The sequence below is a fragment of the Mirounga angustirostris genome, unplaced genomic scaffold, assembly GCF_029215605.1.
Source record: "Mirounga angustirostris isolate CCGP_5_RB_7025 unplaced genomic scaffold, mMirAng1.0.hap1 SCAF_3, whole genome shotgun sequence".
NCBI classification, from domain to species: domain Eukaryota; kingdom Metazoa; phylum Chordata; class Mammalia; order Carnivora; family Phocidae; genus Mirounga; species Mirounga angustirostris.
Window position 1 is genome coordinate 114709450 of NW_026991711.1, and position 26395 is coordinate 114735844.

At 35.2% G+C, this 26395-nt stretch overlaps 1 protein-coding gene across 13 annotated transcripts in view; it reads right to left on the bottom strand.

Annotated features, from left to right (window-relative positions):
• The window catches only part of ORC4 (origin recognition complex subunit 4), a 94942-nt gene that overhangs the window by 57885 nt on the left and 10662 nt on the right, over positions 1 to 26395 (bottom strand). For 11 of the 13 annotated variants that reach the window (XM_064586505.1, XM_064586501.1, XM_064586502.1 and 8 more), the window contains one exon: positions 492 to 565. The exons of the other annotated variants lie outside the window; for them this stretch is intronic. In XM_064586505.1, the coding sequence (XP_064442575.1) occupies positions 492 to 511 (20 nt within the window). In that variant the 5' untranslated portion in view covers positions 512 to 565. The remainder of the gene's footprint in view (positions 1 to 491; positions 566 to 26395) is intronic. 13 annotated transcript variants of the gene reach the window in all.

Here is a 26395-nt window from a genome sequence, read left to right on the forward strand (position 1 = left end):
AATAAAGTCAACCAGATTGAAAAGGAAGTTAAACTGTATTTGTAGATGGCATTATCTTATTAAAAAACTAAAGAATAAACTAAAAACTATTAGAACTAGTAAGTGTGGCAAGGCTGCAGGATACAAGATTACATATAAAAATCAACTGCATTTAGATACACATGCAATGAACAAATAAAAAAATTAAGAAAACAATTCCATTTATAACAGCGTCACAAGAAATAAAATAGGAATAAATTTAACAAATGAAGTACAGAATTCTTAATTAAACTGAAATTAGGACACATTTGGGAAGACAGGAGTAAAGTTAGGATTCCAACTATCTAAAGACTTACAAAGGATGAAAGTAGTGTAAGACAGTCTCTCCTTGAGAATGGAAAGGGTGATTCTTCGTAAGTGTTAAGGGGAGAATTCAAATTAAGAAGATTACTATTTCTCTGATCAGCTTTGCATGATAACAGACTTTGAGGTTAATGAAAATATATACTAACCTGTGACAGGTACTCTGCATGTATTAAGTTGTTACTCTTTGATTTACGACTGCTCATTTTAACAAACTGAAATCCTTAAAAACAAAAAAAGCATGAATACAAAACATTACTGGCTTGAAGAGATTCTTTAAGAATTTACTATTACAGAATCAAAATAAACACAAGTTTTAAAACATGAAAATGTCCCAATTTCTCAAACTTTAAAAACTCTCAGCTGAATCTTGTGTTTCATTTCTTAATATATGTAAACCAAATCGTCGGTATACCTTCAACTCATACACATTAATGTATGTCAATTATTTTTCAATAAACTGAAAAAAATCTCAACAGTTCTTTGTCTAACTACAGGCTTATTCCAATTCTCATACCACACGGTATATGGTTCTTACAGACAACTAACTCGTACCTTTCCCTTGAATCTACTGTTCGCATTACCTTCCTTACCTTTTTTTCTTTTTTAATCTATATGATTCCTTTATACAGAATGTTTCCCTCCCCCATCCATCCCACAGGATCATCACCTTCCAGAATGCCTTCGCTTTCTTGCTCTACTCATCATACATACACAATCATTAGAGGGTAGGTAAAATGCCTCTTCTGTGAACATCGATAATTGCCTTTATTTCTCTTCATCCATAATTAAATTATAGTTAAAAAGATTGTCCACTTAACTGCCAGTATCCCAAAACAGCATGTTTTAAAATTCCAAGCATTTTAGCACAATATCCAAAATACAATTGGCAGTGATAATGCGAATGGAAAATACATATATACTAATAAAAAAAAGAGAACTTTTTTAAAATTCTTCCTCAGGGCAACACAGTCACAGATAAATACCTTTGGCTAAAAGATCTAATTTTCTTAGCACTGTTTTCCAATAGCAATCTTTTACTAGTCTGGTAATAAGAACTTAAGCAGTGTTTGCTTATATACCAGGAACTGTTACAAGCGCTTTGTATTTAACTCACTTAATAACTCATTAACTCATATTTATTAATTTTACATACTGACAATTAGACGCCAACCCTTGGAATGCTGTTTTATTCTTCTCTGGAAATGCTAACAGGATAATCTGGGCAAGGCTTTGACAGACTGATAGCAAGCAAATCTGTCTCCCCCTTATGTATAAGCCATGTAGCCAGGGCCTGTCCAAAGAGCTTCTGGCTCCTAGATCCCAAATTGGAAACTCAAGAACAGAGTACTCAATTGTCTTATCCCTTAAGAATATTTTTTCTTAAGAGAAAAGCGGTCTTCTCAGCTGCCCTAGGGCATCTTCTAGCAGCCTATGTCTACGCAAGGCACTTTGAGAATCTTTACATTAACAATTTTTACTTTATTCTACTTATTTTATTATTTCTTCTCTTAAATAAGAACTGTATGTGGCGGGGAAATCCTTTTATCAACACGAAAAGATATCTTCACTGTGGCTTAAAATACTCCTAACTGTGAAAAAGGTCTATAAATCAACATCTGAACTCACAAAAAGTCAATTACTGCTAGACAAAGAGCATCAAGCATTTTTATCTTTTTATAATCGACTGACAGCTTGCTAGGACCACATTAAAAAAACGATTAGTAATATATTCTCCTTTCCGGAATTAAGGTGGTCTATTTATCTTTTACTTGCTGCCTTCAATTAAGACTTGGGGTTAAGAGGAATATTTCAAATGAAGATTAAAATTACTAGTCAATATCTACACTTTCACTTCTTCTAACAATTTTGCCATGATTGGAATAGTCTTCCTACTTATTTCAAACTTGAAGTTACTAGATGCATTTTAGCATGTCTAAAAATCTGGCAATATAGACTCTAAATCTTCTACTGAATATATGAAAAGGTTTTCATTTTTAAAATTAAACCAGAAAAAAGTAAAAGCAAAGGAAGTGAAGGTGAAGACACCGAATTTTTTCTAGAAATTTTTAGTGTTTCTTAGACAGTCACAAGTGATGAAATTTAAAAAAAATACATTATTCAAATCAGAACCGTGAGAAGTCCAGAAAAAAAAATATTTGTATATCAAATTTAAGATAAATGCAAATTCTTAAAGAGTAAGGAAAAGCACAACTAGAGAAATGCGATTAATGGTAATACTATGTCCTTAAGAGCTTTGTTACTAGCAAGGCCTAGATTTGGGTTGTTCTGTGGTGTCACCTTCACAAATTAACTTTCCTAAGCCCCAGTTTTCTTCTCTGCAAAATTTGAGAAAAAACTATTATCTAATTCACAGGGAATTGGGGGGGTTAAATTAAATGGTTTACCTGATATGCAATGCTGTCAAATCCCATGTACAGTAATACAGTAACCTTTCTAAATTATCACATTACATTGGAGAGAAGAACCAAGAGGAGGATGAGGAAGGGAGGGAAGCAAAAGCACAGAATCTTGTTCTAAACTATTTCTTTGACAGTACTTCTTTGACAATGCAATAAATATCAAGTGCAAGTTCAACTAAAGTACTTCAGAATTATGAGAGAATACTTCAATGGTATACATTCACTGAGTTTTTCTCAATATAAAAAAATACAGTTTTGAATACTGGTAGTAAAAAGAAATGATGGGTGGATCAATCTACAGTCACATGGATCTCAAAGACCTCAAATCACTAATGGTAAGAAGCCATTCAACACCTGGAAGAGATGATGACTGCTGGGCAGCATACCCAGAGTTTCTGATTTAGTAGGCTTAGGGCAGCACTTGAGAATTTGCATTTCTGATAAGTTCCCAGATGATGCTCCTATTGCCAGTCCCAGAACCATACTTCAGGAGTTACTGCGAAAATTGAGGATTTCTTTTCATCCCACATCAAACCTGATAAAACTGGTAAGATACCACAGAAGATAAAGAAATCCATGGGTATAGATGGCATCTCTTCAAACCAAATTAAGCCTAAAAGTAAACAGTATCTAGGGATCATACTGAGGTAAACAGTATCTAAGGATCATCAAAACAGGAGAATTTGGAATAGGAAAGACAACAGGAAGCCAAGGGACTTTCATCATCGTAAATAAAATAAGCTAGAAGGCTCCCTAATAGAAAAACAGTTCACAGAGCATAAGCCACAAGTGGAATAAAAAAGTCAGAAAAGTTTTTCTTTCCTCCAGTTATTGAAAAGTAATAAAGGTTTTGTCCTATCATCTGATGATTCAGAGAGCCTTCAGAGGATATTCACATAAACTTTAAACAGGGGCATCTGGTTGACTCAGTTGGTAAGCATCTGCCTTCGGCTCAGGTCATGATCCTGAATCTGGGGTTGGAGCCCCACATGGGGCTCCCTGCTCAGCGGGGAGCCTGCTTCTCCCTCTCCCTCTGATGCTCTCCCTGCTTGTGTCTCTCGCTCTGATAAAATCTTCAAAAAAAAAATTTTAAAAAATTCTGTAAACAAAAGAGTGAAATATAGAAACACTTGCCTGGATATTGTATATTTATATGTCATCCCCTGGTCAAAAACAAAACAAAACCAAAAAACCTTCTTTCCTGCAAGATTATTAAATTGTTTTGACATATATGTTTTAACAGCATAAAAGACACTGTTTTTACAAATAGTTTTTGATTCATCAATATTTTCTTAGGAAAAATTAAAATCCCCGAACTAAAAAAAAATTAAGCAAAAGCAAAAATTAGTACTTAAAAAATACTTTAGAAAATAGTTATCAACTTTAGAAAATAGTTATCTCAGACTGGTATCAAACAACACGAAGGGCGCCTAATACAAAAAGAACAAAAAAGATGTGTTTGATTCAACAGATGAGGACAAACATTTGCTCTGGTAAAGCCAGCTAAATAATAGTGCTAACCGAAGATTACAGTCTCACAGTTCCAATTATAAGAGAAAAGCACTAATGGTATGGCACTGTTGGACAGGCTATGTCAGTTACCGTGATGCCAAGCGGGTGGTCAGTGGCAAAGAACAAGTAGTATTTAGGAAGACATGAGCAAAATGGGTTAATGCTCATTAAAAAATAAATAAATAAATCCCAGGGCAACAGACCTGAATCTTTACGGGTAGAAACTCCCTCCGCTACAAATTATTATTCTAATATGCAGAGTTGGAAAAAAAATTGGATTAGTCTCATACAACATGCCTACAGAGTTCCTGGTAAATGACAAAATGGTTCTTTTTATAAAACCTGAGCAACTTAGGTCTGTGTCAGTTTGCCCACTTCCCTGGACATTGGTCTCTTGAGCAGTTAAGTGTCATATATGAGATTATCATAACTGTAGAGAAAATATTATAGAGAAATTGATTGCTAATATCCACAGAAGGAAGATACTTTTCTTTGCCAAAGGCCAAGGGCTTTAAACACTGCCCAGAATGAGATGACTGCACCCAAAATCCAGGTAGACACTCATAGGTATCCTGTTAAGAGCAGTTAAAGTAGGAAAAAATAAAACAAAAACCATACCTTTTCTTCTTATTTACTTAATGTTTCAATGTGTTGGTCTTGGTGAATACATATTTAACCTAGTAAATTACCTGCCTTTATTTATTGTGTATGTTTATGTGAGAGTTAAAGTTGACTCCAAATTATATAATCTTTTCTCTATATATTACCAAACCAAATGGTTCAGAATACAAATATGGCAATGACTACTTATTTAAAAAACAAAACAAAACAAAACTTCACATTTGGGGTGCCTGGGTGGCTCAGCCAATTGAGCATCTGACTCTTGATCTCAGCTCAGGTCATGATCTCAGGGTCATGAGATCTAGCCCCACGCTGGGCTCTGTGTTCAGTTGGGCTCTGTGCTCACTGGGGAGCTGGCTTCTTTAACTCGTTCCCCCTCTCCTTCTGCCCTTCCCTCCCCACCCCGTTCATATGCACGCTCTAAAATAAATAAATAAATCTTAAAAAAAAAAACAAAAAAACTTCACATTTGGAGACATTCACTCTTAACCAAATAACTAAAAATAAACAATGCCATTTTACCCATGCATAAATATGAAACTACCCAAGCCAATATATTCATTCATACAACAGCCAAGTAAAGCACATCATTCAATGAGTATTTAAACTTACATATATATACAATGGATATAATTTTATTCATTAATGGTCTTTCTTCTAGATGTTCTTAAATGTCCAGATCTAAGGCACTAAACTGCAAGGCTTCCTGGCTATACTATCAAAATATTTTATTTTCACTGGAAGCTATATCCAGGGACAATCAACATGAATAGACTCCTGGGACAGCCCCTCAAATCAGATTTTTTTTTTTAATTGAACTATAGTTGGTACCTTATGTTACATTAGTTCCAAGTGTAAAATATAGTGATTCAGTAAGTCTATACATTATGCTTTGCTCACCACAAGTGTAGTTAACATCTGTCACCATACAAAACTACTACAAATGGGCGCCTGGGTGGCTCAGTTGGTTAAGCGACTGCCTTCGGCTCAGGTCATGATCTGAGTCCCGCATCGGGCTCCCTGCTCGGCAGGGAGCCTGCTTCTCCCTCTGACCCTCCCCCCTCTCATGTGCTCTCTCTCTCTCATTCTGTCTCAAATAAATAAAATCTTAAAAAAAAAAAAAACCTACCTCAAAACCACTGACTATATAATATTCTCTATGCTGTACCTTTCACCTCCGTGACATATACATTCCATAACTGGAAGCCTATACCTCCTACACCCCTTCACCCATTTTGTCCATCCTCCCACACCCTTCCCTTTTGGCAACCATCCGTTTGTTTTCCATATTTCTCAGTCTGTTTCTGTTTTTGTTGTTGTGGTGGTTTATTTGTTTTGTTTTTTAGATTCTACATATAAGGGAAATCATTCGGTATTTGTCTTTCTTGGATTTCACTTAGTATAATGCCCTATAGGTCTATATATTTTGTTGCAAATAACAAGATCTCATTTGTTTTTATGGCTAAGTAATATTCCATTGTATATATACCACTAATCTGAACAAAAAAGTAAGATATTTTTTTAAGTCTAGCAATTGACAAAATAACTCTCAGCTTGCTTATTAGCAATAGCATACAACATCTGCATTATAAGATAAAACCTGACTTCGAATATCACTGTCTTAAAGAACCTTAAAAAACCTAGAATTATCAAATCTTACAAAGGCACAGATTATAACACTAGCTTTGTTTTTTTTTTTAATTTTAAAAAGATTTTTATTTTATTTCAGAGAGAGAGCACTAGAGAGAGAGAGCGTGTAAGCATGACTGGGGGGCAGAGGGAGAGGGAGAAGCAGGCTCCCTACTGAACAGGGAGCCCAACGTGGGGCTCGATCCCAGGACCCTGGGATCATGACCTGAGCTGAAGGCAGATGCTTAACTGACTGAGCCACCCAGGTGCCCCGATATTTGCTGTGGATAACCACCAGCTATGTCTGAGAATAAGCTGCTCAATAAATTACTGAACTGATTTAATGAATTTAATAAATATTTTAGAGTAAAAAACATACTGCTTTACCAAAATAATACTGTTGTTTTAAGTCACTTGTAAGTCCCTCCATGCCACAAATTTTAGGCACTCAATTTGTCAGCTGTATAAAAATTTAATATAAATTTTTGGTGATATTATATGGTGATAACATTTCATGACTAATTTGGTCCAATAAATTAATAAGATAGCTATACAACATATATTTGGAATATTTTCCAATTTCCATGTGTATATGTGTGAATTTCTGTATGTCTATGTGTATGGGTGACACATATATGTGTGTGTCTGTGTATACATATAAGTGAGTTTATGGCTTCAGTTTCAGACACTGCTTAAAGGAATATTTTCACCCCATTAAACACAAATTGTTACTGGGAATGACATAACAAATAAAACAGAAGACAAATGCAATCTAAAGAAAGATTAAGTAAATATTTATTTATATAAAATAAATGTATAAATGCCTCCCTGTATGATAGTTAATGAGAAAACCAAGGAGCACAAAGCTGATAACAAGGATTCTCAATCAACTCAATAAACAAATATTTAGCTAATCAGTACTTATTACAAGGCCCTGGGAAAATCACTATGGGAAAGATCAGTATTAAAGTTGATCTCTATCCTCAAAAGCTAAGTCTGATTGGGAATAAGATAAATGAATATAAAAGTGGAAAAGGCAGTAAAAGTACAAAACAAGAGCTAAACTCACGGATTTAGTAAAGAAAGGGGCCTTAAAGAACATAGAGGCTGCTTTTCATAAGAGGAGAAATTGGGCAGAAAGATTTTTTAAAACCTGCCAAGATCATACAAGTTACATATAAGCAGCAGCTGTTACCTCTAGGGACACCCAATGCAGTGTTCTGTTAGTCTGAAGTGACATGAAAAAAACAAAACAAAACAAAACTCTGTAAACATTAAAAAGAGCCATCAAAATCATCACTGGGCTTTTCTTTAAAGGAATAAACATACCAGAAGAATGCATTCTGAAAGAAAATTGTTGGTATCCCAGATGTTCAAGACTGACAATCCAGTCTTTTTCCAAATGTGTACCTGTACAATTTACGTTAATATCTGTATTTTTAAAATAAACTTTTTAGGGCGCCTGGGTGGCTCAGTTGGTTAAGCGACTGCTTTCGGCTCAGGTCACGATCCTGGAGTCCCGGGATCGAGTCCCGCATCGGGCTCCCTGCTCAGCAGGGAGTCTGCTTCTCCCTCTGACCCTCCCCCCTCTCATGCTCTCTCTATCTCATTCTCTCTCTCAAATAAAATAAACTTTTTTTAACATTAGAAAGTAATATGTGTTTATCATATGAACTCTGGAAAGCCGATAAGGAGTCATGTGGATAACGATCATTAAGCAAAATGAAATCAGAGAATCCCTGTCCTTGCAATATCTAACAAATCAAATAATTAAAAAGAAATGTTCTAGGGGGATTATGGGAAGACGGATTATGGAAAGTAGGAAGCACCAGGAATCTATCTCCACTAGAAAGCAACTGTACAGGACAGAATGTGATATAACCATTTTGGAACTCTAGAGTCTATTTAAGGTTTGTAATATCCAGAGGAAGGCTTGGAAAGCAAACTGCCATTAATTTTGGTTAATTTCAGCTCTTTGTTCAGTAGCAGCTACCCATCCCCGACAACTGAGCCCAATGGGAGGCAGCTATGAACCAGTTACTAGAGGATCTTGCACATTGCCTGTGGTGACAGAATGGATAAAAGGGATCCTGTTGCCCAAATGTCAGGGATTTGTGCTGATGGTGGCTTCTCATCTCTGAGAAACATAGACAGATTGCCATTGTTATTCCATTTCCTCTTACTGTTCTAAGTCCCTCTTCCTCCTGAGACATAACTTCCATGGGATTTAAAAGGCCAGTGCCCCTTTTCCCTCCCTTCAGTCTTCCCTTTTTTTTTTTTTTTTTGAGATAGAGTGCTTTGGGGTGTGCAGGGGCAGGGGGTTGGGTTGTAAAGAGGTCAGAGGGAGGAAGAATCTTATGCAGGTTCCATGCCTAGTGCTGAGCCCAGTGCTGAATCCTACATGGGGCTTGATCTCACAATCTTGAGATCATGACCTGAGCCTAAACCAAGAGTCTGACGCTTAACCGACTGAGCTACCCAGGCGCCCCTACTCTTCCTCTTTTTGGGAGCCAAAGATTACAGACTAGGATATTCAAAAGAAACTGAATAAAATTAGGGTAACTAAAAAGTCATGATGCACGCCCAGGGGAAGGTACAGGCTCACAGACACCTGAGAGACCTTAATTTTATACCTCAAGCTGATCTTTGGCACCGACTCACTACAACAATTAAAAAAGTAAAGTAATAAACAAAGACAAAAAAGCAGCAAACCCTGCATAATGGGGAAATCTGATTTTCAGAGCTACTAAATTATTAGTTTCAAATGACAGTTTTTAAATAGAAAATATCAAGACATACCAAAAAAAAAAAAAAAAGTATGCCCCTAATCCTCGTGTTGTTCAAGGGCCAACACTTTTAGTTCAAGGGAATAGAGTCTGCAAAGTGACAATGTAAGGAGAAAAAAAATTAATGAAGCCTATACTAGTAACCGTGAACAGAAACTGTAACACTGTAAACCAAAGAAAGCATTTACAAGAGAAAACAGGTGAGAATATGTCCTATTTACTCAGTTTGAACGTTGTCCAAGTAGGTCAAAGATATCACAAAGAATTTTTCCTATCCTGCAGATGAATAAGCTCCAAACTAGCTGGTGCAAAATAATCCTCTCAGGTAAAAGAAGTATTTAAAGACTTTTCCTTAAAATATTTACCTAAAAAATTAGAATTAGACATTCCAAAAAAACCTATGGATCTTTCCTGGAATGAAAAGTGGCTGCCTGTCCAAAGCATACTGCTTACAAAAAAAAAAAAAAAAAAAGAAAGAAAGAAAAAAAAATACTTTATGTAGAACTTTAAAAAAGAGTTATGAAAGAAACATTTTTGAAAGAAACTTGTGCTAGGGACAGAGCATTTTGAAAACATTTTTATCTCTGATTTTGTGGCTGAAAATGATGCATTACCTACAAAAAAATTCTCATCCACAGGCACTTAAAACCACTTATAAAGAGGACTTTCTAACATATATTCCTACAAAGAGCATGAATAGGCTTTATTATGTCCATTTGTTAAAAATATAAAAACACTTTTCCAATCATTTTGGAAAAACAATTTACATGAGAAAAGATGAAATTTAGTAAGAGAATTCCTACAAAATCTGTGTAAAATTGGTGGATGAGATTGAAAATGAAAAACATACATATAATTATCTTTATTTTTTTCAACAGCCCTCTTTTGGACAAAACCCTAAAGTTCCAGCACAGAGGAGTATGACTTTGTGACAAGAACTCCTGGTAAAATAAAAATAAAAAACTCCCTCTGATGATGATTAAAGAAAAGAATATATGCTATATACTATCAACCTTTGTTTAAATTAGGTAAAAGTGATAATACAAATTCTACTACTGTTTACTTAGTGTCTAACTCAGTATGGCTGATATTTTTCAAAGAACAGTAAGAATGGACAAAATGTTAGAACTCTGCCTCTCTTCGGTTAGAAAAATGATCTTGATTGGATAAACAGTCAAATAAAATGTAAAACGAAAGATATTTTAGGAGAAATCTGTGGGTGGTTTCCACGTTTTGTTATTGTTCTTTGAGATGAAACTGAGGTAAGACTATATTTAAGCTGTTTTTCAGACAGCTAGAATTAGTTTCCACACTTACTTCTTGTCAGCTGGAGTGTTTAGAGCAAGGGAAAGAGTATTAAAAGAAAGGCTGAAGGGGGACAAATAAGGGACAAAATAGGTATAAACTCCAGGTTTATAGACAAGCAAACATATTCTTAGTACTTTCTAGAAAGATCAGGTGGAAATGTTGTCTATAAAATTATGTGGATTTAGTTAAGTCAACTTGGGGCAGAGACTCTGGTGAGATGTTTCCTTGAGCTCCCCAGAGCTGAAGAGTAATCCCAAATAATTGCTTTTTTGTGATTTCATCTAGAAAATGACTTCTAGATAAACTTGTCCACAGTGGAATAACTAGTAACTCCGGACAACTTTATAAAATCTTTTTTTCTCCTCTGTTTCTTCCCAGGGAATACAGAGGGAACACAATTTACTTAGAAACTTAGATCAAATGAATCCAAAGTTTTAGCATCTTTAGTTTACTTATATAATGACATGCTATTTTCTTCATTATTATTTTATAAATCTCTAATATTTTATAGAATTTATAATGTCTAATACTCAAAACCGACCAAATAATTCACACTGAAAAATTTGTAATTCTCCAGAAGAGCCATGTTCTCTCTTACATCTTAGTTTTCAATACTACAGAGCAATGTGCCTGGAACCACATATACACATGGAGACATACCCACACATATACAAGTGTATACACATGTATATGCACATACACACATGTGCAGAGATATATACACATACGTATCTTTTAGTAAATGTATTTACTTTGTAAAGTACCTAGTAGAGTCCTGACATTAATGAATATGCACCCAGAGTTGTTTTTAATAACACTGGTGGATCAGTAGTCAACAAAATAAGTAAACAATCTCAGTGGGAAAATTGTTAAGTTCGGGTCGCCTGGGTGGCTCAGTCACTTAAGCAACTGCCTTCAGCTCAGGTCATGAACCCAGGGTCTGGGATTGAGCCCTACATCAAGCCCCACATCGGGCTCCCTGCTCAATGGGGAGCCTGCTTCTCCCTCTCCCTCTGCCTACCGCTCTCCCTGCTTATGCTTTCGCTCTCTCTCAAATAAATAAAATCTTAAAAAAAAATCATTAAGTTTAATGACACAAAATCTTTAGGTAAAAAAGGCACTTGTTTATAAGTTATTACAATATTTATGACTATTGACCATGAAATATCCCATGATGTTTCTCTTAACTATCAATTTTGTATTAGTGTAAAACAATAAAAAAATTGGAACTTCTTTAAAATACACATTAAAATTTACTCACTTATGAATTATATAGGCTAATGAACGAGCCAACACATTTGCAAATAATCTAGAAATCCTTTCAGCTTTTGAAATGTATCACATCATTTTACTGGCACTGGTTTATCTCTTAACTACATCTTAAATGTCATACTAGCCAACAATACTCTATATTCTCTGAGCACATGGTATTTGACTAGAAATATGCTGAACAGGAAGAGGAATGAAGGCTGTGATTCAAAGCTAATGTGTTTACTTGGGTGGATAAACAGTATAAAGGCAACAAAAATTTGAATCAATGAAAATATCATTTTTTTGGATGGAGGAAGGTATCATACGTCGGACCCAATATTTAAGACCTGGGCACTAAAGTGAGTGAGTAAGAAGAGAGCACATATATAGAGATTTGTTTTTGAAAAATATATGAGTATACTTTGTACTCATAAAATATATTATACAGTATTGTACTTATAAGAGCAATTACTCCAGGGCATATGTTCATTTAAGAAGAATGATGAATAGAATCCTCCCCACTATTTAGTTTTTTCCTTTTGACATGCTCACAGTTGAACCATGTAAATGTAAATATTATATTCTACAACCCCAGTGAATCAATTAGCAAATGTTAATTAAACAAACTACTTTTAGAAGAAAAAACTGAAAATACTGCCTTAGATAGAAACCACTTGAGAATTTCTAGAAATTATCCCGTGTAAACCCGAAATCTTATAATTTACCCTAGAAACTTTAAGAACAGTTTGTTATTTCTAATGAGACTCTTCAGCTTATGCAGGAAACATAAGGAGACCAAATCCCTACAATCTGAGTACTAGGGCCGAGATTATATTCTCCCATTGTGTCTACTAATGAATACTAATGCATACACACTCCCTACCTCTCCATCAACATGCTTACATAACTTTGTCATGACAGTTGAAAAATCTCAGTTTAAACATTTATACTGTAATAAGATTTTTTAAAAGGGAGAGATTACCAAAAACGTTTTTTGCTTTAAAAAGACAGCTTAGAATTTTTTCTTACACAGTGTTGTACAATACACAGGATAACTATCTTTTTGAGACTCCAAACCAGAATTTTCAGTAACTTACGTTATTTCTTGTACTGCAGAAGAGCTGTTCATCATGATGACTTTAAGACACTAAAATACCCAAAGTGTCTTCATAAAAGTTATAGACTCATTTATTTTTAGCAAGATCATCAAACATAACTCCCTCATTTTCACATATGCAAACACTGAGACACAAATTTACTCAGAGATCCAGTTACAGTCAGATTCAGATTAAGCACTCAGGTGCAATATATCTACCCTTCTCTGCAACCCACCCCCATCCAACAAAGGTTAACTGATGATCAGTTGTGAACACACAGGTTCAAATATACTGTTTCTATACTGATGTCATTCTTTATACACCTCTTATGTAAATACCATTCTCTGTTCTGAAAAAACTGTTCTTTAATCACTGAGGTAAGGAAAACAACAATAAAAACCACCCTCACTGAAACAAAACTCCCAACAATAAACAAAAGCACCAGTCTAATTAACTGGGTAAAGGAGAACTCACTCACTCTTCTACATGAAAAAAGTTCAAATACATCCAGCCACTTTCTTTCCTAATTCTTAAATAAAATAAAGCTAGCTCAATATACCCACATTATTTCCTTGAAAAGGCAGCAGGTAAACAAACACAGAATGTCCAAAACTAAATCTGTGGTGCAATCTATTTAATTAAAAAAAAAAGGTCTTTTCTAAGTAAACACACAAGAAAGCACATGGAGGACTAGTCTTTTCTCCTTTTGGAGGCAGACCACACTGCATAACTGTGAGACAAACCATTAGGCTCCTGTTTAAGAAAGCTGACTAAGTAGGGGCGCCTGAGTGGCTCAGTTGGTTAAGCGACTGCCTTCGGCTCAGGTCATGATCCTGGAGTCCCTGGATCAAGTCCCTGGATCGAGTCCCGCATCGGGCTCTCTGCTCGGCAGGGAGTCTGCTTCTCCCTCTGACCCTCCCGACCCTCCCCCCTCTCATGCTCTCTCTCTGTCTCTCTCTCTCTCTCTCAAATAAATAAATAAATAAATAATCTTAAAAAAAAAAAAAGAAAGCTGACTAAGCACATCAGTTTACCTTGACTTCCTTCAAAAACATCACCGACATTACAGAAAAAAACAATAAAAAGAACAAATCTATGCCATCAGCAAAGATAAAAAGATGAGATGACCAAAATGTTGAAAAACTTTTATAAGATATAAAGCACACTGACTACACAAAGGATATTATAACCCAGTATTTGCAAAAGACTTCTGTAACACGTAAGTTTTCTCAGAACTCCAGAATAACCATAAGATCTAAAGCAGGACAACAATCATAAAAGAGATGAGGAACATGAATGGTAAAGGAGTTTACCAATCTCTAATTTTGGATACTCAGCAACAGTTCCATTTATCCCAACTGAAGGCCACAACTATAGTTCTCTACATAAAGGGACAGCTTCTTCTGAAGACACCTGGAATAGGCACTGAGGCTTGAGAAGGGGAAATGGTACCCCAGGTAACTTTCTGGCACTAATAAGAGGAGGTCTCATACTCAAAATTCAAGGTTTTCCTTACACCCTAAAAGAAAACTTGGTAATCCCTATTTTAACTAGCTTCCAAAATGGGCCTCAGTGGTTCTTACCTTCTAGTATTTATATCTTTAAGTAATCCCCTACCACGTTACAGAGCTGGCCAGTGCAAACAAGAGGATGTTGTGAAAGTAATGGAGTGTGACTTCTGAGGATAGGCCTTGATTTCACGGAGACCACCTGTTCTGAGGGAAGCCACCTGCATGTAATGAAGACAGTCAGGAAACTCTATGAAGAGGTTCACGTGGTAAGGAACCGAGGCCTCTTACCAAGAGTCAGTAGTAACTTGCCAACCACCTGAGCGAACTATTTTAGATGCAGCTTCTCCAGCTCCTGTCAAGCTTTCAGATGACTGGGATCCAACTAACATCTTGACTATAACCTCATGAGAGCCGAAGAACCACAACCATCTCATCTAAGCTGCTCCTGAATTCATGACCCACAGAAACCCTGTGAGAAAATAAATGCTTGTTGTTTTAAACCCCTACTGGTTGCAATTGTTCTGGAATAGTTTTCTACATGGCAAGAGATAACCAATACATCCTGCTTTAAAATTTATATTAAAAAGAAAAACACCCACTAATAGTACGATAATCCAATTATTAATGTTGAGAACTAATCATAAATATTGTAAATTTTCTCTACCATAAAGAAAAAAAAATCACAAAATCTAGAGAATGGGACCAAGGTAAAATTTAGAGGAAAATCTAGGAATATTTGTGAGATTAGTCTCTAGCCCTGGTTCCTGGCACATATTACTCCTGAAACTCTTGTAATTTCCTCAGTGTGAAGAGCACCAGATGCACTTTTTGTTCAAATATTTGATCTCTGACTCTGGTTGCTACATAGGGCTCCTGAAATCCTTGTAATTTCCTGGTTGATAGGAGTGTGTCTTTTGTTCTAATGAGGCAACTCTTAGTGGACTCTTGGATAGGTCCTGGGTAAGGGCTGGTTACCAGAAGAGTAAGCTATGATTAGAAGCTCGGAGTTTTCAGCCCCAATCCCATTCTCTTGAGAAGGGAGAAGAACTGGAAATGGAAATGATGATAGATCATGCCTATGTGATAAAGCTTCCACAAAAATCCCAAAAGTACAAATTTCAAAAAATTTCTGGATTGGTGAATACATGGAGATTTAGGGAGAGTGGCATGCTCAGAGAAGACATGAAATTCTATACCCCTTCCAACATTCCTTGCCCTGTGCATCTCTTCCATCTGGCTGCTTCTGAGTTACATACATCCTTTTATAATAAAGTGGTAATCTAATAAGTAAAATGATTCTCTGCGTTTTGTGAGGCACTCAAAAGGAGGGGATTGTTGGAACCTCTGATCTATAGCAGGTTGGTCAGAAGAAGAGGTGACAGCCCCGACCTGTGAACTGGCACCTGAAGTGGTGAGGGCGGGGAGTTTTGTATGACTGAGCCCTTAACCTATGGAATCTGATGCAATCTCCAGGTAAACAATGTCAGGATTCAGGTGAACTGTAGGACATCCAGCTACTGTCTGAGAATTGCATGGTGGTGGTGGTGTGGGGAACACTCCCTCCAACACTTTTGCTGGAATTGGGTACAGAACTACTTGGTATTAAACAGACTTACAAATTTATTATTAAAGAAATTAAATATGCAATTTGCAACATGTAACAGAAAACTAAAAACAGAATTAAAATGAAATTGTGTATGATGAAAACTAAAAGCAGAAAAATGACAAAATAATTATTAATAAGACAAACAGTAAGAAAAGTAAAGGCAGAAAACATTAAAAAAAAAAATAGTGATCACAAAAGAAATGGGAAGTGTGCTCAAAAATATACCAAAAAATAACCATAGCACCAAGGAGTTTTGAAATTTAATTTTTAACCAAACATTCAAAAAAGAAGTTGAAAGGGGGGTGCCCGGGTGGCTCAGTCGTTAAGCATCTGCCTTCGGCTCAGGTCAGGATCCCAGAGTCCTGGGATCGAGCCCCGCATCGGGCTCCCTGCTCAGCGGGAAGCCTGCTTCTCCCTCTCTCACTCCCCCTGCTTGTATTCCCTCTCTCGCTGTGTCTCTCTCTATCAAATAAATAAATAAAATCTTTAAAAAAAAAAAAAGTTGAAAGGGATATAAACAATTCCAATATATATAAAAAATAAATACAGGCCTTTGGACTTTATTCTATGTACCTGATATAACCTTTGTTAATAAAACCAAAGGGGGGAAAAATCATTAGAGATATATGGTTCACACAGAATTCATAAACAGAATCAAGGATTCTGGATCAAATATTTATTAGATAAAAGCCTAATAAATATAGTATCTTTTAGAAAGCTAAAAATCTGGTTCTTTAATTTGTAACAGGATAGGTCTCAAAAACCCACCATAAATAGTGTTACAAATAAAACCATGAACAATATATCTGCTATTACTACTAATAACTAGTATTATTCTAGAGAAATCAAGTAACAACAACAACAAAAATCCCACTAGTACAGTTTTATGTGGTTCCTATATATTAAAGGAGTTTAAACTCTTACTTTTCTTCAACACAAAAAAAGTTAAACTGCAAGATTCCTTCAATCTGCAAAATGATAAAATTTAGTACCCCATTTTAACCATTGAAACAATGTGTTTACCTACACTTTGTTAAACTACAAATGCTTATTGATGAAAATATACATATTTCTTAATCAGAGATTATTTTGTCAAGAATCTGTAATGAGCTCTTATTTCAGTGACTGACTGTGGCACCCCGTATCTGTATTAATATAGTGAACTAAAAAGTTCCATTATTTAACATCCCACTGCCTTATTAACTACCATAAATGTTAAAATTATTAAGTGATATTCTAAAGTTAATACAAAATCACTTAGATAATGATAAAAGGAACAATCCAACAGGAGGATATAATAACTGTGAATATTTATGCACCCAATACAGGAGAATCTAAGTACATAAACTAATAACAGACATGAAGAAGAAATTAACAGGACTAAGACTAGATGGACCTCACAGATATATACAGAACATTCCAATCAAAACCAGCAGAATACACATTATTTTCAAGCGCATATGGACTTTTCTCCAAAACAGATCCCATGTTAGGCTAAAAGACAAGTCTCAATTCAAAGATTAAAATCATATCATGCATCTTTTCCAACCACAACAATATGAAAAAGAAATCAATCAGAAGGAAAAAATCTTGAGAATACAAATACAAGGAAGCAAAATAACATGCTACTAAACAATGAATGGGTAAACCAAGAAATCAAAGAGAAAAATAATACATGGAGAGAAATGAAATTGAAAACACAACATCCATACCTTTGGGATGCAGCAAAAACTGTTCTAAGAGGGAAGTTTATGGCAATAAAGGCCTATCTCAAGAAGCAAGAAAAAGGGTGCCTGGGTGGCTCAGTCGTTAAGCGCCTGCCTTCGGCTCAGGTCATGATCCCAGGGTCCTGGGATCAAGTCCCGCATCGGGCTCCCTGCTCTGCGGGGAGCCTGCTTCTCCCTCTCCCACTCCCCCTGCTTGTGTTCCCTCTCTCGCTGTGCCTCTCTCTGTCAAATAAATAAAATTAAAAAAAAAAAAAAAAGCAAGAAAAATCTTAAGCAATCTAACTTTACACCTAAAAGAGCTAGATGAAGAATGAACAAAGCCCAAAGTCAGTAGAAGGAAAGAAATAATAAGGATTAGAGTTAAATAATGGAAATAGAGACTAAAAACACAACAGATCAATGAAGCCAGGAGGTGGTTCTTTGAAACGATCAATAATATTGACAAACCTTTAGCCAGACTCATCAAAAAAAAGGGAGAGGACTCAAAATCAGAAATGAAGAAGTAGTAACTGACATCACAGCTATACAAAGGATTATAAAAGATTATGGAAAATTATATGCCAACAAACCTGAAAGAAATGGATAAATTCCTAGAAACATATAATCTACCAAAACTGAATGAGGAAGAAAGACAATCTAAACAGATCAATTACCAGCAATGAAATTGAATTAGTAACCAAAAAAATCCCAACAAGCAAAAGTCCAAACCCAGGGACACACGTCTGGATGGCTCAGTCGGTGGAGCATCAAACTCTTGGTTTTGACTCAGGTCATGATCTCAGGGTCATGAGATGGAGTCCCGTGTCAGGCTCCCCACTCAAGGGCAGAGTTGCTTGGGATTCTCTCTCCCTCTGCCCCTCCTCCTGCTCGCATGCATGTGCTCTCTCTCTCTAAAGTAAATAAATTCTTAAAGAAAAAAAAAAGTCCAAGAGACCACTTCAGAGGTGAATCATACCAAACATTTAAAGAAGAGTTAATACTATTTTTCTCAAACTATTCCAAAAAGGAGAAGGATAACCAAATAAAGACACTACAAAAAAAAATTACAAGTTGATCTCTCTGATGGACACAGTAACAAAAAACCACAACAAAATAATAGCAAAACAAATCCAACAATACATTAAAAAAAAATCATTCACTATGACCAGGTGGGATTTATTTCAGGGATGCAAAGGTGGTTCAGTATTCGCAAATCAATCAACATAATACTTCGTATTAACAAGAGAAAGGATATAAACCATATGATCATCTCAGCAGATGCAGAGAAAGCACTTAACAAAGTACATCTAGTCATGACAAAAACTCTCAACAAAATAGGTTTTAATGAAACCCATCTCAACATAATAAAAGCCATATATGAAAAACCCACACCTAACATACTCAATGGGGAAAAACTGAGAGCCCTCCCTTTAAGGTCAGGAACAAGACAAGGATGTCCACTCTCACCAATCTTATCCAACATAGTGCTGGAAGTCCTAGCCACAGTAATCAGATGAGGAAAATAAAAAGATATCCAAACTGTTGAAGAAGAAATAAAACTTTCACTATTTCAGATGAGGAAAATAAATAAAAGGTATCCAAATTGTTAAAGAAGTAAAACTTTCATTATTTGCAGATGACATGATATTACATATAGAAAACCCTAAAGACTCCACCAAACTACTGGAACTGATAAATGAATCCAGTGAAGTCAGAAAATACAAAATCAACATACAAAAATCTGTTGCATTTCTATACACTAATAATGAAGCAGCAGAAAGACAAATTAGGAAAACAATCCTATTTACAAACACCAGGATAAATAAAACACCTGGGAATAAAGTTAAAGTGTGTTATGATGAAAACCGTAACATACTGATGAAAGAAATTGAAAACAACACAAATTAAAAGATATTTCATGCCCACAAACTGGAAGAACTAATATTGTTAAAGTGTGCGTACTACCCAAAGCACTCTACAGACTGAAAATCCCTATCAAAATACCAATAGCATTGTTCACAAAACTAGAATACTAAAATTTGTATGGAATCACAAAAAGATCCTGAATAGCCAAATCAATTTTGAGAAAGAAGAACAAAGCTGGAGATACTACATTCCCAGATTTCAAGGTATACTACACAAAGCTGCAGTAATCCAGAACAATACTGCACAAACATAGACAAAAGATCAACAGAACAAAATAGAAAGTCTAGAAATAAACCTATGCTTTTAGAGTGAATTAATCTATGACAAAGGAAGCAAGAATATACAATGGGGAAAAGACAGTCTCTTCAACAAATAGTGCTGGGAAAACTGGACAGCTACATGCAAAAGAATGAAACTGGATCACCTTTTTACACCAATATACAAAAATAAGATAAAAATGCATTAAAGATCTAAATGGGAGACCTGAAACCATAAAATTCCTAGGAGGAAACGCAGCAGTAATTTCTTTGACATTGGCCATAGAAACATTTTTTCAGACATGTCTCCTCTGGCAAGGGAAACAAAAGCAAAATTAAACTAGTGGGACTACACCAAAATAAAAAGCTTTTGCACAGCAAAGAAAACCATCAACAAAATTAAACAACAACCTACTAAATGGGAAAAGATATTTACAAATGATATATCTGATAAAGGATTAATATCCAAAATATATAAAGAACTTACACAACTCAACACCAAAAAAACACAATCCAATTAAAAAGTAGGCAGAGGACCTGAGTAGTCATTTTTCCAAAGGCATACAAATGGCCAACACACACTGAAAAGATGCTCAGTATCACTAATCATCAGGGAAATGCAAATTAAAATCACAATTCGTTCTCACTTTATACCTGTCAAAATGGCTTAAATCAAAAACACAAGAAACAACAAGTATTGGAGAAGTTATGGAGAAAAAGGAACTCTCATGCACTGCTGGTGGGAATGCAAACTGGAGCAGCCACTGTGGAAACAGTATGGAGATTCTTCAAAAAATTAAAAATACAATTATCAAATGATCCAGTAATTGCACAACTAGGTATTGACCCAAATACAAAACCACTAATTTAAAAACATACATGTATCCCTATGTTTACTGCAGCATTATTTACAATTGCTGACATATGGAAGCAATCCAATGGTCCATCCACAGATGAATGGATAGAGAAGATGTGGTGGACATATAAATGGGAATATATACACATATATAATGGAACATCACTCAGCCATGAAGAAAAAGTGAGATCTTGTCATTTGCAACAACGTGGATGAACCTAGAAGATGTAACACTAAGTGAAATTAAGTCAATCAGAAAAAGACAAATACCATTAAGACCTCACTCATATGTGGAATTTAAGAAACAAAACAAAGAAAAAAAGAGACAAAAAGCCAAACTCTTAAGTACAGAGAACAAACTGGCGGTTGCCAGAGAGTAGTGGGTTGGGGGATAGGTAAAATAAAGGAGATTAAGACTATACTTATCTTGATGAGCAATGAGAAAGGTACAGTGCTGAATCATGTGACACACCTAAAAGTAGTAACTTATATGTTAATTATACTTGAAAAAAACCTTAGGAAGAGAACAAAGTAAATTTCATCTTTAAAATGTAATTCTTTCTCATTCAAACTAAATTTAAAAAGATCAAATGATATCATTTTTGGCATAGAAAATTAAAATGTTTGAGTTAAGACAATAGTCTGTATTGGTGAGGTTGTGGATAATGGAAGCAACACAGAATGACAGTACAAACACATACTATTAGAAAGGTCAATTTTAGGGCGCCTGGGTGGCTCAGTTGGTTAAGCGACTGCCTTCGGCTCAGGTCATGATCCTGGAATCCCGGGATCGAGTCCCGCATCGGGCTCCCTGCTCGGCAGGGAGTCTGCTTCTCCCTCTGACCCTCCTCCCTCTCATGCTCTCTGTCTCTCATTCTCTCTGTCTCAAATAAATAAATAAATAAATAAATCTTTAAAAAAAAAAAAAAAAAGAAAGAAAGGTCAATTTTATACAGACTTCAATCCTGCAATTCCACTTCCAGGAATTTACTCAAAAGAAATAGTTACAGACATACACAAATATCTAGCTATAAAAATGTTTAATGTATCTTTGATTATAAAAAGGAAAATTAAATATCCAGTGGTAGGAGGCCAACTATACGATACACACACAATGAAAGAGAATTACTCCTCAACTATAATCTTGACTAATTTGATTTTAAAATAACAACAACAACAACAACAACAACAAAAACAGGACTTTTGTTCAAAAAGGATCAAGGCTTTCTGTCCAGCATTTCAGGAGCTTGGAGGTTGAAACTCCTCCTGTCCTCACAGCAAGAAAAAACCTGAATGAACTGAAAAAACAACTCTTCTTAGATCTGTAAGAATAAGGTCATAGGGCAAACTGTTTCTTCCAATATTAGACATACAAAGGCACACAGAGAGAATCACAGCCTATTGGAGCAGAAGCCCAGGAACAGATACTGCACTGGAGGCAGTTTCAAAGCACGAAAACTTAAAATGCAACGGACAAATTGCTGGAGGCTCAATGTTGATCAAGAGTTACAAACTCCAGGAGGGCCCAGTCTCAGGGAAGACTCCACATTTTTCTGAGTTTTACCTCCAGGAACCCTACTAGGTTTGCAACAAGGATAAAAAAAAAAATTCCCTCCTGTTTCAACAGGGATAAGGGAAAAACAGTCATACTGAAATATATCTAGAGCATTCTGTTCTCCTTAACAAGGCTTGCCCACAAAGCAAGCTATTTTACCAGAGCCAAACTGACCTGGGGAAGGGAAATACCCAACTCCAGCCCCTTCTTGCCTTCCTGACTCACCTAAAAGGGGTAATATGTATTTATGGTGAGGGGGGAGCTGAGAAGTACTGTAAAGGTCATAGTCCAGGGGCACAGACTCTCTAACACATAAAACAAAACTGAGACATAATTATCGGAATTTATAATGCTTCCCTTCCCCCAACATCTTACTACCACATTAATAGGGCTCCTGTATTAAAGCAGCAGTTTACAAGTGAAAGAACAATTCTCAGATCCTGTTTATGAAATCTCTAGGGAATTCCAAAGAAAACAATAGAGACAAAAACAAAAACACAAGAGGAAATTTTAGCTTCTGACACCTATGGGTACAGAAAACAATAAACACAGCCTACCTTTAAGCTGAATAAACACAAAAATCTCACATTTACCTCAGTTCTTTATATACAGTACCTCATTTCTGGCTTTCAACATAATGTTACAAGACATACTAAAAGGAAAAAAAAAAAAACATGGTTTGAAGAGACAGAATGAGACTCAGATGTGACAAAGATTTTGGAATTAACGACTGGGAATATAAAACAACTATGACTAATCTGTTAAGGACTTTAATGGAAGAAGCAGGTAACCTGCAATTATAGATGGACATTTTAAGCAAAGTAGAATTTCTAAGAATGAATCAAAAGGAAATACCAAAAATAAAAAACACTAAAAGAGAAATAAAGATGTTTTGATATGCTTAACAGTATAGAAATGACTAAGGAAAAAAATGTCATAAGGAATAGGAGTAAGAAATTACAAATACCCTGTTACATGGTACTTGTACTAACCATTAAATGGTGTAGTGTTTTTTGAAAATGGGTTTGGATTGCTCATACATGTACACTGCAAACTCTAGAACAACCACTGAGAGAAATAAAAAAGTATAATTTTTAGCCTGAGAGAGAGAGAGAGAGAAAAGCCCTGAATAATGTAAAATGCTCAAAACAAGAGAAGGCAGAAAAAGAGTGGAGGACAAAAAAAGAAAGAATAAGAGCAACAAAGGGAAAACAGCAATAAATCTGGTAGCTATCAATCCAACCATGTCAGTAAGGACTTTAAATATCACTGGTCAAAGTAAATACAACAAAAAAGAGACTGTCGGAGTGGGTAAAAAAAAAAACAAGACCCAATTATATGTAGTCTCCAAGAAACCTACTTTAAATATAACAAAACAGATGAAAATACATAGACAGATAAAGATACACACTAATCAAAAGAAACCTGAAGAAGCTACACTAATTTTGGACAGAACAAATTTCAAAGCAGGCAGACATATCAAAAATAAAGGGTAAAGGATAAAGGATAAAGGAGTTAATTCTCCCACAAGATATAACAATACTTAATGTGTTAATGCCTAACAGAGGGTTAAAACACACGAAATAAAAAAGTGATAGAAATGCAAGAAGAAATTGATGAATTACTCTTATACTTGGAAAGATCAATTTCCCTCTATTGGTAATCGATAGAAAATCAGGAAAGACACACCTGAATTGGACAGGACCATCAGTCTAATGGATCTAATTGATATTTATAGAATATTGCATTCAACAAGAACAGAATATACATTCCTCTCAAGTTCACACGGCACATTCACCAATGAAGACCACATTCTGAACCATAAAATACACCTCACATTTGAAAGAATAGAAATCATATAAAGTATGCTCTAACATTATGATGAAATTAAACTGGAAACAAATAATAGAAAGATACCAAAAAATCCCGTAACACAGAGACTAAACAACACACTTCTAAATAACACATGGGCCAAAGAAGAAAAATCAAGAAAAATAAAAACTGGGAAGGAAATGAAAATGCATACAGAACTCAACCAAATATAAGAGATGCAGCAAAAGCAGTCCTTAGAGGACATCTTATAGCACTGAACACATGTTATTAGAAAAGAAAAAACACCTAAAAAAATCAGTAATCTAAGTTTCTACCTTAGGAAACTAGAAAAAGAAAAGCAAATTCAACCCAAACTATGCAAATGAAATAATACAAATAAGAGTAGAAATCAATCAGGAAAATCAACAATGTACCTGGCCCAGTTTAAATTTAAAATTTATTAACATCTTGCCAGGCTAAGAACAAAAGATTTTAAAAAGACACAAATTACTAATATCAGAAATGAAAGCAACACCATCAGTACTGACCCTATAAACATGAAGATGATGATAAGAGAAAATTATGAACTATGCCCACAAATTTGATACCACAATTAAATGGACCTATTCTTTGAAAGATGCAATCTAACAAAATATATACAAGAAAAAAAATAGATAATCTGAATACATTTATAAGTATTAAAGAAAGTGAATCAGTAAATAACCTTCCAAAACAGAAATCATCAGGCCCAGACAGGTCCACTGGTAAACTCTACCAAACATTTAAGGAAGATATGGTATCGATTCTTTACAAATGATACCAAGTCTCTTTCAGGAAATAAGGATGAAGGAATACATTCTAATTCATTGCATGAGCTAAGCATTACCCTAATAAGAAAACCAAACAATGACATTACAAGAAAGGAAAACTATATAGCAATATCTTTCATAAATACAGATGCAAGAATTCTCAACAAAAAATTCACAAATTCAATCACACAATATATAAAAATAATTATACACAAAAAAATAAGTGGGATTCATTCCAGGTATGCAAGGCTCATTGACCATTCCTAAAGCAAGTGATATAATCTGTAACAGCAACAAGATAAAAGAAGAAAAATATTTTATCAAGAGATGCAGAAAAAACACTTCACAAAATCCAACACCCATTCAAAACTACACTAGGAATTGGGGCACCTGGATGGCTCAGTCAGGTAAGCATCCAACTCTTGATTTCAGCTCAGGTCATGATCTCAAGAGTTACGAGATTGAGCCCAGCATCTGGCTTTAGGCTGGAAGTGAAGCCTGCTGAAGATTCTCTCTCTCTCTCTTCCTCTGCCCCTCCCTCTGCTCGTGCACACATGGCATGCACACTTGTGCACGGTATCTGTCTCTCTCTCTCAAAAACAAAAAAAACAAAAACAAAAAAACACTAGGAATAGAAGGGAATTTCTTCAATGGAGAAAACATCTAAAAAAAATCTACAGCTAACACTTTTTTTTTTTTTTCCAGCTAACACCACTTTTAATAGTGAAAAACTACTTTCCCACTCAGATCAAGAACAAGGATCACCACTGGTATTCAAAATGTTACCTGAACCCTTAGCTAATGCAGTAAAACAAGAAAAGGAAATAAAAGGTATATAGATAGGGAGAAAGAAACAAAACTGTTTGCAGATGACAAGATCATGTATGTAGAAAATCCCAAAGAATACATACACACAAACTGTTGAAGCAAAGTTGCAAGATACAAAGTTAATATACCAATGTCAATTGCTTTCCTACACACCAATAATGAACTGGAATTTGAAATTAAAAACACAGTACCATTTATATTAGTACCAAAAAAGAAAACCCCACAAAAAACTTACATATAAATCTAACAACATACAAGATCTACATAAGGAAAACTATAAAACTCTGATAAAAGAAAATCAAAGAGGATCTAAATAAATGCACAAATATTCCATGTACATGCATAAGAAGACTCAGTATTGTTATGTCAGTTCTTCCAATCTTGATCTATAAACTCAATGAAATCCAAATCAAAATCCTAAAGTTATTCTGTGGATATGATAAACTGATTTAAGGTTTACATGGAAAGGAAAAAGACACTCAACAGCCAACACAATATTGAACCAGAACAAAGTTTGAGATTGGAAACTATCCCACTACAAGACTTACTATAAAGCTGGG